The sequence below is a fragment of the Habropoda laboriosa genome, unplaced genomic scaffold (genome assembly GCF_001263275.1).
Source record: "Habropoda laboriosa isolate 0110345459 unplaced genomic scaffold, ASM126327v1 scaffold102, whole genome shotgun sequence".
NCBI classification, from domain to species: Eukaryota; Metazoa; Arthropoda; class Insecta; order Hymenoptera; family Apidae; genus Habropoda; species Habropoda laboriosa.
In genome coordinates, this window is record NW_017100262.1 from 755,451 (window position 1) to 768,609 (window position 13,159).

The following is a 13,159-nucleotide window of genomic DNA, read 5'->3' on the forward strand; positions in this document are numbered from 1 at the left end:
CTCTCTCTCTCTTTCTCTCCAGCTTCTTCACTAGCCATAGTCTACCCTGTGGCACAATGTTGCTCCAGTTTCCTCCATTTTCCCTTTGCTCCTCTGTGTTTCCATCTCGGTGTCTGCGCCGAGAGGCCTTGTGCAAAAAGACGAAAAGAAGAGAAGAGAAAAGATTCGCGGATCTTTCATCGTCTCGCACAGCCTTTTCCCTCAGGTTGTGTGCGGACGGTTCACATATCATAATTCATCCGGAGCAGTCCGATATTAGAAAGGTGACATATCGTCACGTATTGTGAGCCAAGGTTGAAAAGGGAGCCCGAGAAGTCGGTCTTTTCACTAGCTTCCACCTTGGAGTATCTCTGGTGAGAACGGCCGCGATATATTATTCGGGCGTGTAACGCGACGAAACCGAGCGTCTCCCTGTCGTAAAGATACATTAATCCCCTGACAGCCGCGTCCTTCATGGAAATGCCCCCTTGTGCGCGAGGAAACGCGAAAAACGCACGAGTATGTCCCTCCTTCGGCGAAATTTATCTCGCAGGTAAGACGGTGTACCGAAGGTGTTCCTCTACTTCTTCTTCCCTTCTTTTCTCCCTTTCTTTCGCTGCGCCAACCGCGTTGAAATTGATCCGACCGGGGGGGGAATATTAAGATTCCCTGCCTTAAGAAGGCAGGACCTGGTGAAATAATATTATCGTGACACGGTGAACTTTTCTTCCTTCTTCTTCTCTTTATTCCTCTTCCTCCTGGACCGAAATTTACTTAGGCTAAGAAGAAATAACGAGATTGGTTTCTCTCTCGTGGAAGAGACGAAGGAGATGAGCTTGTAAGCTCGGGGTATAAAAGAGTTTTTTAACCAGTGTCGAGAGAGAGAGAGAGAGAGAGGGAGGTATAGTTGATCGAAGGGATACGGCGGGATGTTATAATCGTTTCGATTTTATCAATGAACCTTGTCTACTCTTATCTGTACCGGCAGTCAATGAAGAGATTGCGAACGTAAATATTTTCCTCGCGGCCCAGTTTCATCTCGTGCGTAAAGTGTCGTATATTTTCACGGTAGCTTGTGAATAATATTTGCGCGATACAGTGACCCGGTTTCACCGCTATTCTCTCGGCAAAAGTGGTGTAAACAAGTCTGTATTCCGACCCACAATCGTTGTCATTAATACAACGGTGCGTTTTTAGTTTCGCGTTTAAGAGGAGCGCGATTGCCGAACCTCTATCTTGCCATCTTTTTACGACTGCTAGGATACGTATTTTTTTGGTATAGCGACTAGGTTTTACTCTGACGCGCTAATATTCGTTTCGAAGAGTGGTTAGTGGTCACGAGACCGTCGAGAGTTTGTCGAGTTACAGTAAAATTTTTGAAATAGGCTATGACACTGTTGGCGAGTTGGTGAACTTTTTGGACCATGAGTAGTCCTCCTGAATAGGTGATAAAAGTAACTAATAAGTGCTAAAATAGGCGCCTACAGTGATTCTTTAGGTCAGCAGAAGAATTAGGCTCAAGGGTGAACAGATCTGTGACCACGAGAAGCTCCTGCGGGCGCATCGTGGGCAGAAAGGGCAGAAAGGGCAGAAATGGGCAAAACAAGGCTCTAGCGCATCATATGGTATAGTCGGTGGAAGCGATACAGTGAGATCAATGCTTCAACCCTTCGCTACGGCGGATTTCAATCTTTTCTTTGCCAAATCTTTTGTTTCCTCCACGTCGTTTTTAACTTTTTATTAAATTAAGGCAGAAGTATGCAAAGAACAAAAGTTAAGGATTAAGTTACTGTGAAAATTGCGTGAAAGGGCGCTAGCAGCACAGTGCAAAGAAAATATGCAATAAGAACACTGTATTCTTCCAAATTTTCCAAACGCAGAAATACAAAATTTCTATACCTTCCCTTCTGATCTCGTTAACTGTAACACACGCACAAATTTTACTTAAATTCCTGAAAAATAGCTTTGCCAGCTTAACGACAAATTAATTCCCACGCTCTACTCATAAGAATCGTAATTTCGCAAAATTGCGAGAATTTATATCTGGGTCGAATTCGACATGGTTCCGTTTAGTATGACACGCGGTAATTTGGGCGTGGAAAAGTTGTCCAAACACGCGCAATAAGGGCTGCTGGGTATCGTAATCAAGCTCGTAAACGACGGCTTTACGATCGGTCGCTTACGCAGGAAAAAAAAAAAAGGAACTGATCACATTCACGATGGAAACGGAAGCAACACGTACTCTACCAGCAGAGGCGACGTTGAAAAGCATACGGAAACAGGCGGGGCTCGAATTCTGCTCGTTTTCTCTCGCTCTTCGCTACTCTCGGTATAGCGGTAATAAATTTCGCGGGTGTACGTTTACACCTCGGCGTAACGCGCGTTGCGTACAGCCCCAGCTCTCGAATTTCGGGCCATCGATCCCCTCCCTCCTTCCGATGCAAACTACGCGAGGGATGCTCGTTTGAAACGCGACCAGTTCGCTTTTTAGAGCAGCCATGGCTGCTGTTGCTGCTGCTACGTCGTCTTTATTGATACATATAAACTCCACTCGTGTGGAGGAATAAGGCAGCTGTAATTGGAGTTATGCGAGTAGAATTTGAATTACTCGCACAGTTTCTCTTTGATTTATTCAGTTTATTCGTTCGATAATTGTTAATAGCTTCTTTGTACCTGATCTTGAGTCTTACTTTGTACTGATAACGATGTAATTAATATTGAAGTTCCCTGAATGAAGAATTTTTGAATGAGTAGTATTTTTGAATGAGTGGAATTTTTGAATGAGTAGATTTTTTGAATGAGTAGAATTCTTGAATGAGTAGAATTCTTTAATGAGTAGAATTCTTTAATGAGTAGAATTCTTGAATGAGTCGAATTCTTGAATGAGTCGAATTCTTGAATGAGTAGAATTCTTGAATGAGTCGAATTCTTGAATGAGTCGAATTCTTGAATGAGTAGAATTCTTGAATGAGTAGTATTCTTGAATGAGTGGATTTTTTAATTGTCCACACAATTTCTCTTTGATTTATTCAGTTATTCGACACTTTGTCTCTTTGCTTCTTGTACCTGATTTTATGAATCTTACTTTATACTAATAACGATGTAGTTAATATTAAAGTTCCCTGAATAAATAAACTAGCATATTCTAACAACGAGTTAACCCTCTGTAGCCCGATTTTTCTTCGTTCATCGAAAAAAACATTTACGATTAATTACAATCTTATATGTTATTAGTAGCAGCAAGTATTGATAATTATTATAAAATGCAATACCACAGCAATAAACAAATTAAACGAGAATTACAGAATATGGATAAATAAGTAAGTGACTTGCAAGTCTCACGGCGTTCTAGAGGGTTAATTAACAGATCGAACAAGTGAAATCTGCGATTTGTTCCTGGAAGATTTCCAAAGTGAAAATTGTCTAGAATAAAGGGTATACACCTGTCAATACTTATAAGCAACGATATACCTCTAACTTACGAATATTCCTGGGTATCAATTACCAGAATAATTGCCTTGAATTATACGTATTCATAAATAATCGATCATCGCAGAATCCACGATCCCCGTCACTTCTAATGAGTCAACAAATCCTTGGAAATACTTTTGTTCTCGCTGCTCCGCGTGTCCGTGTTCAAGGGTTCGTCCGGAGTGGAGATGTTTTCGGTACCGAATACGACCCTCTTATAATTCTGATACAACATGTCCTTCAGCTGTTCAGCGTGATCTCTGTCACTGGTCTCGCAGACCACCTTCACGTCCACGCTGAAGATGTCCGACATGATCCACGGCCGCTCGTGCATGATGTCCTTTATCGAGACACCGATGCTGGCCAGCATTCGACAGAGCTCCGCGATTCCGCCTGGTCGATCGGACACGGTCACGGTGAACTTGAGGAGGCGGCCTTCTGCAGCTAAACCCCGTTCCAAACACCTTCCCAATATTGTAGTGTCGATGTTTCCTCCGCACAGCGGAAGGACCACTCTGAAATGGGATGAGAAGTAATTTAGGAAAGTGTCGTTAGGTGGAAATTGCCGGAAATAGGGAGATATTTGGAGTGATGTTTTTGGAGACGAGAATGAAAGACTCGTGAGAGTGAAATTTGAGTTCTTCACGCGTTCTGAATGGCGTGACCCACTGGTCTTACTTGCCAACGTGACCCACGATGGGTCGCGTAATTTATATATGAGAATGAAAGACTCGTGAGAGTGAAATTTGAGTTCTTCACGCGTTCTGAATGGCGTGACCCACTGGTCTTACTTGCCAACGTGACCCACGATGGGTCGCGTAATTTATATATGAGAATGAAAGACTCGTGAGAGTGAAATTTGAGTTCTTCACGCGTTCTGAATGGCGTGACCCACTGGTCTTACTTGCCAACGTGACCCACGATGGGTCGCGTAATTTATAAATGAGAATGAAAGACACGTGAGAGTGAAATTTGAATGAAAGGCACGTGAGAGTGAAATTTGAGTTCTTCACGCGTTCTGAATGGCGTGACCCACTGGTCTTACTTGCCAACGTGACCCACGATGGGTCACGTAATTTATAAACGAGAATGAAAGGCACGAGAAATTGAAATTTGAATGCTTAACACAATCCAGACTGTGTAACCGATAGATCAAAAATTGAACAGTCAGTGTGACCCCCCGATGAGTCAAAGATTAAGTGACCCACCGGTGGACCACCCCGTTATCTCACAGCACCATAAAAAAATGAAGTATCGATGATAATACGCGAGTGTTTCATTCGCAAAAATATTCAAACATCTTGAAAAGACGAAACAAAGCCAGGAGAGGTTCTACTCCTGAATGAACTTTGCACAGTAACATCGAGTAAGATCAAACAACCTTTTCCCTTTGAGCTCTTCTAACTGACCAGCCAAAATGGCAGCCAGGCCAGTGGCTCCAGCACCCTCGACAATACACTTCTCGTTCTCTACCAGCTTCAGGATCGCAATGGCAATCCACTCCTCCTTCACCACGACCAATTTGTCGATAAGCGGGTTCGCGGTGGCAAAGGCGTTGTATCCCACCATAGGAACCGCCAGACCATCAGCCAGAGTGGAATCTATGGGGGTGTAGATCGGTCGAGATGCTTTCCGTGCCGCAGAGAAACTGGGACACCTTTCTGACTCGACGCCCTGTGAATACACGCGAGAAAGAACAGCTCTGATAAATGATCGATAAATGATAAGTACGAGTAGGCGACAAAAATCGAAGAAATTGATAATTCTCGTAGGACAAGGTATATATGTATGTAGAGAAAGAGATACAAGCTTAAATGGAAGGATAACGACGTACAATTATCGTTACGTTTGGAAAGAGAGTTTTCACGGCTAAAGCTACACCCGCAATTAGGCCACCTCCTCCTACAGGAACTACCACTGCGTCGATATTGGGAACCTCTTGCACGATTTCGAGACCCAGCGTTCCTTGACCTGCCATAATATCGGGATGGTCGTATCTGAAGGATAAATGCAATTCTGTTAATTCGCGAATTTTCGGAGAGGAGGATCAATCCTCTGAGATTTTTTTTATAAAACTCTATTTCGAGTTGTGCTCCACAGGTAGCGAAATAAGTTAAGTGGTTGAAGGAGAAAATTAAGAAAGAGGACCCGCAAGTATTTCTTTCGAAGCTGGGAAAATCGTCTTCGAGGGAAGAAATCTTGAATATTTTTCAAAATAAAATAGAACAAGTATCATTATTATCAATAATGCCTTACCCATTAATACACATTTCTTTAACACTTAATTTGAAAAATAACACAATTCTGGTAACGAAAGGGTTAAAGAGGAAAATTAAGGTAAAGGACCCTCAAACCTGAGAAAAACCCTGTTGGAAGGAAGAAATCTTGAATATTCTTTAAAAATAAAATACAGAAACTTTGAACAACGAAGAAAGCCACGTGTGCCGCGATTATGAATAATGTCTCACCCATTTATATACATCAGCTTTTTTTCCTTCGCGTATCGAAGGGCGATACTTTTCGCCTCGCCCATATCCAGTCCATCGACGATCACATTAGCGCCGTATTGGCGGCAGGCTGCGATCTTCATAATCGGCGCCAGTACTGGCATCACCACGGTCACCGGTATTCCAAGCTTGTAACCGTGATAACAGAGAGCAAGAGCATGGTTACCCAACGAAGCTGATATCACGCCGATTTTCTTCTGTTCCTCTGTCAGCATCACTAAAGCGTATCTCGCTCCGCGTTCCTTGAAACTTCCTGTGACCTGGAGGAAGTCCTTCTTCAGGTACAAGTCCATGCCGAACATGTCCGAGAGACGAGATTTCTAACGAGGAAACACGATCGTTTGACATTTTTCTCTGTGATCGATCGTCATTCTGTTATGTCATCGCGTAAGTTCGTGTCGAGTTTTGTAATTTAGATCGATACTTCCAACGAACCTTCAAATTTGAGAGAGAAACGTAAACGTAATCGTCGTTGTATTATGTCATCCCATAAGTTCGTGTCGAGTTTTGTAATTCAGATCGATATTTCCAATGGACCTTTAAATCTGAGGGAAAAAGAGCGTAAGTGCCTTCTCATCCCACAAATTTTTCCTAATTTTTTAGTAAAGCACGATCTATGTTTCCAAAGATCCTTTAAATCTGAGAGAAAAAACAAGGAAGTGCCTTCTCATCCCATAAACTTTTCCTAATTTTTTAGTAAAGCACGATCTATGTTTCCAACGATCCTTTAAATCTGAGAAAAAACAAGGAAGTGCCTTCTCATCCCACAAATTTTCGCTAATTTTTTAGTAAGACCATTATGTCGTCGCTATAGAAAATATTTTTCACTTCCGGCACGAACAATATTTCCAACGAACCTCTAAATATGAGAAAAGAAAAACGTAAGTGCCCACAAATTTTTCTCAATGTTTTAGCAAGACGCTATACAAAATATCTTTCGCTTTCGACACGAACTTACGAGACCACCTAGTGAAATTTTTCCCAATGTTTTAGCAAGACGCTATACAAAATATCTTTCGCTTTCGGCACGAACTTACGAGACCACCTAGTATACAACGTATAAATCACTTGCAATAATCATCAAATTACACAATAATTCCTCTACAAAATGCATCACATCTGTCGTTAATCCCACGATCGAGCCATAACAAAAATTCATACCACGCAAGGAGTATTGATAACGCCGCACTTGATCTTAAAGGCAGCCGACGAAATATCCTCAAAGGTGATCTTGTGAGGGTTCCCCTCGACGCAGAACGGATCGACCAGGCCGTCGTCATTCTGTAGACAGAAACGATCGTCATCCTTTGACACTTCTCCTCTCGTCTCGACGCAACGTTCGATCTTATTGAAACCGTGCACGATAAGAATCAATGGTATCGATGTCAAACGCGCCTGTAACTCGAAACAGTACAACAATATCTCGCGAAACGGAGTAAAATCCTCTCAATCGACCGTCCTAATCGCCGTCGTATCTCAAAACTATAATCCTTCGCCGCGAACGATTTCCGAACAGCCACGGTGACGTAAAAATTACGTGAAAAGTGTCGCGATGGTCGTTCCTTCTGCTCTCGGCGATCAGATCGAAACCCTGTCCGTTCAGCTTCCTGTTCAGATCTCTCATGATCAGTGGATCGTCCTATCGCGAGCGAAAAATCAACTGCATCCTCGGTTAGACGCGTCTCTGCAATTATATTCGAAATGCCGCGCGTATCGTCGCGCGACGCTCGTCCTTATCACACGCGACCTACGACCTCATTTCTCTTTCCTGTGAATACCAAGTCGGTAGAAAGTCTCGTGACTGCAATAATTCCTCTTCCTCGCAATAACAACCGCGTTTCCACTAATTCCTCTAGCAACAATTCCACTCCGATTCCGTTTAATCGCGAAACGGCCGATTTTTTTCACTCGCTCGCGCGAGTTTGCGCGGTCTCGTGAGGTTACGCGTGTTTGTTCCGTGTTCGACAGATAAACAAACCATTTTCTCTCTGTTTCGATCGGAGAATCGAGAATCTTCTGCTTGGCGAACAGCGAACTCTCCACTCGTGGACACCCTAAAACCGACTGGTCCTCGTGAATCATGGAGACACTTGGTCCCGAAGCGGCAAGATAACCCCTGAGTGTGAATGATAAAAGTGGGAATAGCTCGATAAGGTTGGAGAATTATCGTAGCCTCCTCAGACGCTCTGTGTGATCTTTTAGTCATACTGTCTATTTTTCCGCGATTCGTTCGCCCGATTACCTTTGCTCTCTCGACGTCTGATTCGTTTTGTGGAATGTTTAAAATTGCCGTTGTCCGCTGGTAAACCTTGAGCAACGGAGGATTACGTGGTTTTTATCTGACGAGGCTAATTCGATTCGTGGATACGACGTTATTTAACGAGAAAACATTTCTCGTCGATCATCGTTCCGCGAAGTTTATCGTGGCCGATGTCACGTGTCGGGACTTTACAGCATCCATTGACATATCGTTTTATCTAACAGAGCGATAATTATTCAGTTTGTAAACATTGCGCGAGGGGAGCAAAGTCTTCGCCAGTTTGCATTTCAATAACAAAGTTTATTCGGACGATTCTCAGATTGGCGAATGCTGACTCGGTGTGTGTGTGTGTGCGAATTATGTGTAGCTTTTAAGAATAATAGTTATAACTTAGCGTGTAGTTTTAAGAACAAGAAGAAGGCAGTAAGGGGGAAAGTGGTGTGAGAAAATCCGTCCCGAAGACGGTGAAGCGAGCACCTTGAAGCCAGGCCCAGCGCGCTCGCAGTTATAACTTAGCGTGTAGTTTTAAGAACAAGAAGAAAGCAGTAAGGAGGAAAGTGGTGTGAGAAAATCCGTCCCGAAGACGGTGAAGCGAGCACCTTGAAGCCAGACCCAGCGCGCTCGGTGGGGGTGACTCCGCCCCTTTGGGACTTTCACTGGGCCTGTTCGCGTAGGGGTGGACAGGGATCGGCAGGACGACGCATATCCACTCTTCCCGAGACCTTCAACGTACACCTTTGCAAGCGACGTCCGATTAACGTGGACACAGATTCTGAGTGGAATATATTGTTGCGGAAAACGTAGATACTTTTAGTGAATTTTAAGAGTCGAAATCGTATATGTACAGTCCTGTTTTCTTAACTTTCATTCTTATATATGTAAGAGTAAGGAATTAGAGGCGCTTAAAATAACGTCGATTCGCTCGTCGATGACTAGGTGCGATATTGTGTGGGCCGCTGCCCTTTTTCCCCTTTTGTGTATGCTTCCTCGGCCGTTAGGGCCCTGCAAGCCATGGAGTGGGGGTGCAGCCTGCGCTCGTCCTTGTCTAGGACCCACTTGTCCAGGCGCGTCGCACAGCGCCTTACATTTCACTGCGTAAGTGAGAAAAAGAATGCTCGGAGTGCAAAGGGTTAATCTTCTTTGTTACATGCGTTTGTTCGATGATAAATCAGGTGTGAAAATCGTGCTCGTCAGACATTTTTAACGACGATTTCACGGTTCAGGAAGTTCCACGGTGAATTACGAGCGCGTTTCGCGCTTTGTTTCAACCTAGAGCTGACGCATGTGAGGAACGTGCACATGTTATCGGCGATAACCGCGACAGTAATGACGCAGCCTTTCAACTGTAACCTTCCGGTGCAGTTAGCGTCGATAAATCTTGCTTCCTTTCGCCCCGGAGAGCTTTCTGATGGGTGAGAAACAGGTGAAACATTCGCGAGAATCGAGGAAATTTCACTTCTCGAAAAGCGTTAACAGCGGCGAAAGGGTTAATATCTACATATTTACAGATGTGCACGGACGTGTAATCATCGAAATCGTGGCTTTTTCTATGAAAAACCGTGAAAATTGAAATCGTGGCATTTTGCTCGACGGCTATAACGAGAGTGTCCTCTCCGCGTCCTATCCTGCGTTGCTCCGAAAAACCGTTAGAGCCTCCTAGTTCGACTGTCCGGAGAAAGGGCTGAGTTTATGGCACCCTCACCTAGTGACCCTGGGTGACGAAGTCCAGGCCACCACTTCGTCGCCTAAATCTCGCATTCCTTACAGTACCGACGCAAGTAGAGTGCAAAGGGTTAAATATCCTAATTACCAAATAAATCAGAGGAGGGAGAGAAAATACTCGGAAGCGTTAAAGAAAGTACAGTTTAATAGCATAAACGCGAGTTACACGAGTTCAACAAACAATTCCCAGGATGAATAAGTTAAAATAGTCGTCGCTCGGATCGGTGCGGTGGCAAAACGTTACAAAAGTCTGATTCCAGTATTTACAGGGGGTAAATTAGTTTATCGTCGACGACGTGCCGACGCGTTACGATAGAAAAATACATTTTACAATGGCAAGGAGTAGGAAACCGTTCAAGAGGCACTCGTTCCACGGCTGCACTCGACGATCCGCCGCCTCTCGCGCAGAAGCTCGAGGAATCTCGCCCTGGGACTTCCGGGATATTTCAATTTGTCCCTGAGATGCGCGATCTCGCTCTCGATCTCCGTGTGATCTTTCGAGCACAAGTGAAACCTCCCCCTTCGCGAGTAATCGTCCGTTTCTCCGAACCTCTGCAGCGGGACACTTCCCTTCGAACCGACGAATCTTCTCGCGATCGATGGATCATTATTGTCTACATTCCTCGAGTCGTTCTGACTAATTATCCTCAAGCCAGGACGATCGGCGTCGGTCAAACGCGAAGGTGATCGACTGAAGCTTCTTATCGGCAAGAAATCGTCCTCCATGATAGAAGTCAATTCATCCGTGTCCCCTTCGATCGATCTAGATCTTCCGACGGATAAATTGCCTGTTATCTCGTAGGTAGCGTAATCTTGTTGATCGTCGTTCGTGTCAGAAGTCTCCTCTAAGCTGAGATTTGCTCTAACGTCTCCGGTGAACGGTTCTTTCGCCGCGTAACTGTGTTTCTCTCTAAATTTCGAGAAACTAGCCGGACTCCACGATCTAGAGTCGGATAATTTGGGCACGCGGGGTTGGAGTTTGCTGGAGTTTCCGTAACGTATGGAATTTGCTACGTTCATCAATTGATCGAAGATCTTCTTCTCTAAATTGTCGTGTTCTTTGTGATCGGTGATTGTAGAAGGTTCGTCTAAAGGGACGTCTGTCTCGTGATACGTTCCGTAGTCGTTGTTCGTTGTTGGCACGCGAGGATCTAAGCTTGGACTCGCTAGACTCGATCTAGCGCCAGCAGATTCGCAGTCGACGCTGTATTTCTCTTGGAGCAGCTCGTTGTGTTTGTCAACCCTTCGAATGCAGTCTTCTAGACGTTGGATACCTTTTAGACACCGGTCGTAGGACTCCGTGGAAACGATAATATCGTCGCCTTCTACTTGGTAGTCGCTCGCGTCCTTTCGCTGGACCTTTCGACCCATGAGTTCCTCGTAATCGCGATTCCAGGTGGAGAAGTTGGCTCTTCGACGAGCTGAGACTCGTCTTCTGCCTCGTCCACGACATAACGACGTTGGATATCTGTGGAACAATCGATAATTTCATTTTTTTTTTTAGTTTCTTAAGTGTTTATAATTTTTAAGGTACGGTGTATGAAAATTTCTGAGTAGAATTTCATCGCCGTTTCAAAGCCCTTGCAAAAATTATTCAGGGTCCTTGCAGAAATCATTCAAGATCCTCACAGTGATCTGTGATCTATGGATTTTGTTCTTCAATTCTCTCAAGTGCTTATAATTTTCAAGGTATATGTCAAGGTATGTGTATTGACGAATAGAACTTTGGGGCTGTGTCGTCTTTTTCTCTTCTTTATACGTAACGAAGTAGAGATATTTGAGAAAATTTGAGAAAAGTGGAAAATTATTCAAGGTCCTTGCAGTGAGGTATTTTATCATTTTTCGCTTCTCTTACTTCCATCTCTTCTCTGTCACTGCAAACATATCTACTTCACCAGCTGTAAAAGTCAAAAAGAAACCTAAACCGTGAACCTTTCAGTCCACCCTGACGAAGCACAGTTCTTATTCGAATTTTGAATTGAAAGTAAATTATAAAAAAAGAAATCGAATCGTAGTGAAACTCTAATCCTAGAAATTCTAGGAATTCTCGAGTGGTCCTCGACCCTTCAAAGAGACCCTAGGGAAGAGAATGTTTCTCTTCGCGATTGTTCCTCACCTTTCGACCGTGCTCGCTTCGTTCACGTACTCGTTGATGGAGTTCAAATTTCGCATGAACGTCACAGCCTCGCTCAGATACTCCTTCAGTACACTTCTACCCCCGTGATCAAATTCTTCCTCTTCTTCCTCGTCTTCTTCCACATTCTCACAGCTGTCCGACTCGCTGCACGTATTTTCTAACAGCTCTTCCATGGAAAACTTCACTTTCTTCCGATTCTGTTCAACATTTACCTTCATCTCCACCGAGTCTCGATCTTCTCTAGCTTCTTCAGAGCTGATAGACTGTACCTCGCCTTTCCAATCAGTCTCCGAAGTTACACTAGCCTTTTCTTCTTGCTGAGAGTCGTCAGTCTCGTCGTTCGAAGAATGAATTGTACTCAGAGGATCCGTAGTCTTCTTCTTCCTCTTCTTGATGATAGACTTCAGAATTAACTTCGAATCACTCTCACTTCGATCTACCCTTCTCTCGGACACGTTAGAGTTCGAGAAAGACACTTTCTTCTTTCCAGAACTGTTCACGCGATTCAAGGAACCGTCAGAGTCGTCGTTAGCCTCTTCGAAATTACTGTAACAAGGTCTACCCAAGATCAGCGACTTGTAATCGTGTATCTCACTGCTATCCGTCGACTCCGTAGGATTCTTCTTAGGGAATTCCACCTGGTTATCCTCGAAATCGCTCACAGACTCGTTCCTCTCCGTCTCGACACCTGACTTCGAACTCTCCTTCTTAGTATGCGCGACCACGTCAGGTGGACAAAGGCTCTCCCTCTGCTCGATCGCCTGTTTCATCTTCAACGTCGTCGCAGACTCGCCAGACACGTTGCTCTCGTTATAATCCAAGCTGTCATCCGAGAAACCGTGATCGTGGTCCACGTTACCACTCAACACAGTCGAACTATCAACTTCGTCGTTGCTCGAACCAGAATCCACCTGAGTGTCGTCGAAGGTACGATCGTTTTCCTCGATCTCGATTTGCCACGAAGCAGGCACGACTCCTAGTCCGTTGGCATGATCGACGGACGAGTAATTGGTGGTAGAAGACGTCGGAACAGACCAGCTCCTCCACGGATCCTCTCCGTGGATTCTCGAATTAAAACCACGC

The 13,159-nt window shown here is 44.3% G+C and overlaps 2 protein-coding genes across 2 annotated transcripts in view; both read right to left on the bottom strand.

Moving 5' to 3' along the window:
* Nucleotides 1–2,987: 2,987 nt before the first annotated feature.
* LOC108572885 (L-threonine ammonia-lyase) lies at nucleotides 2,988–7,607 on the bottom strand. Its single transcript, XM_017935216.1, has 6 exons — nucleotides 7,495–7,607; nucleotides 7,119–7,238; nucleotides 5,919–6,277; nucleotides 5,285–5,447; nucleotides 4,832–5,124; nucleotides 2,988–3,965 (listed from the first exon to the last, which is right to left on the bottom strand). The coding sequence occupies exons 1-6, from the start codon at nucleotides 7,579–7,581 to the stop codon at nucleotides 3,557–3,559; spliced, it is 1,431 nt and encodes a 476-aa protein (XP_017790705.1). The 5' UTR covers nucleotides 7,582–7,607; the 3' UTR covers nucleotides 2,988–3,556.
* Nucleotides 7,608–10,293: 2,686 nt separating this feature from the next.
* LOC108572967 overlaps nucleotides 10,294–13,159 on the bottom strand; it is a 33,738-nt gene continuing 30,872 nt past the window's right edge. Inside the window, exons 9-10 of the mRNA XM_017935314.1 lie at nucleotides 12,056–13,159; nucleotides 10,294–11,407 (exon numbers count right to left, since the gene is read on the bottom strand). The exon at nucleotides 12,056–13,159 is cut by the window's right edge and continues 8 nt beyond it. Coding sequence (XP_017790803.1) covers nucleotides 10,294–11,407; nucleotides 12,056–13,159 — 2,218 coding nt within the window. The remainder of the gene's footprint in view (nucleotides 11,408–12,055) is intronic.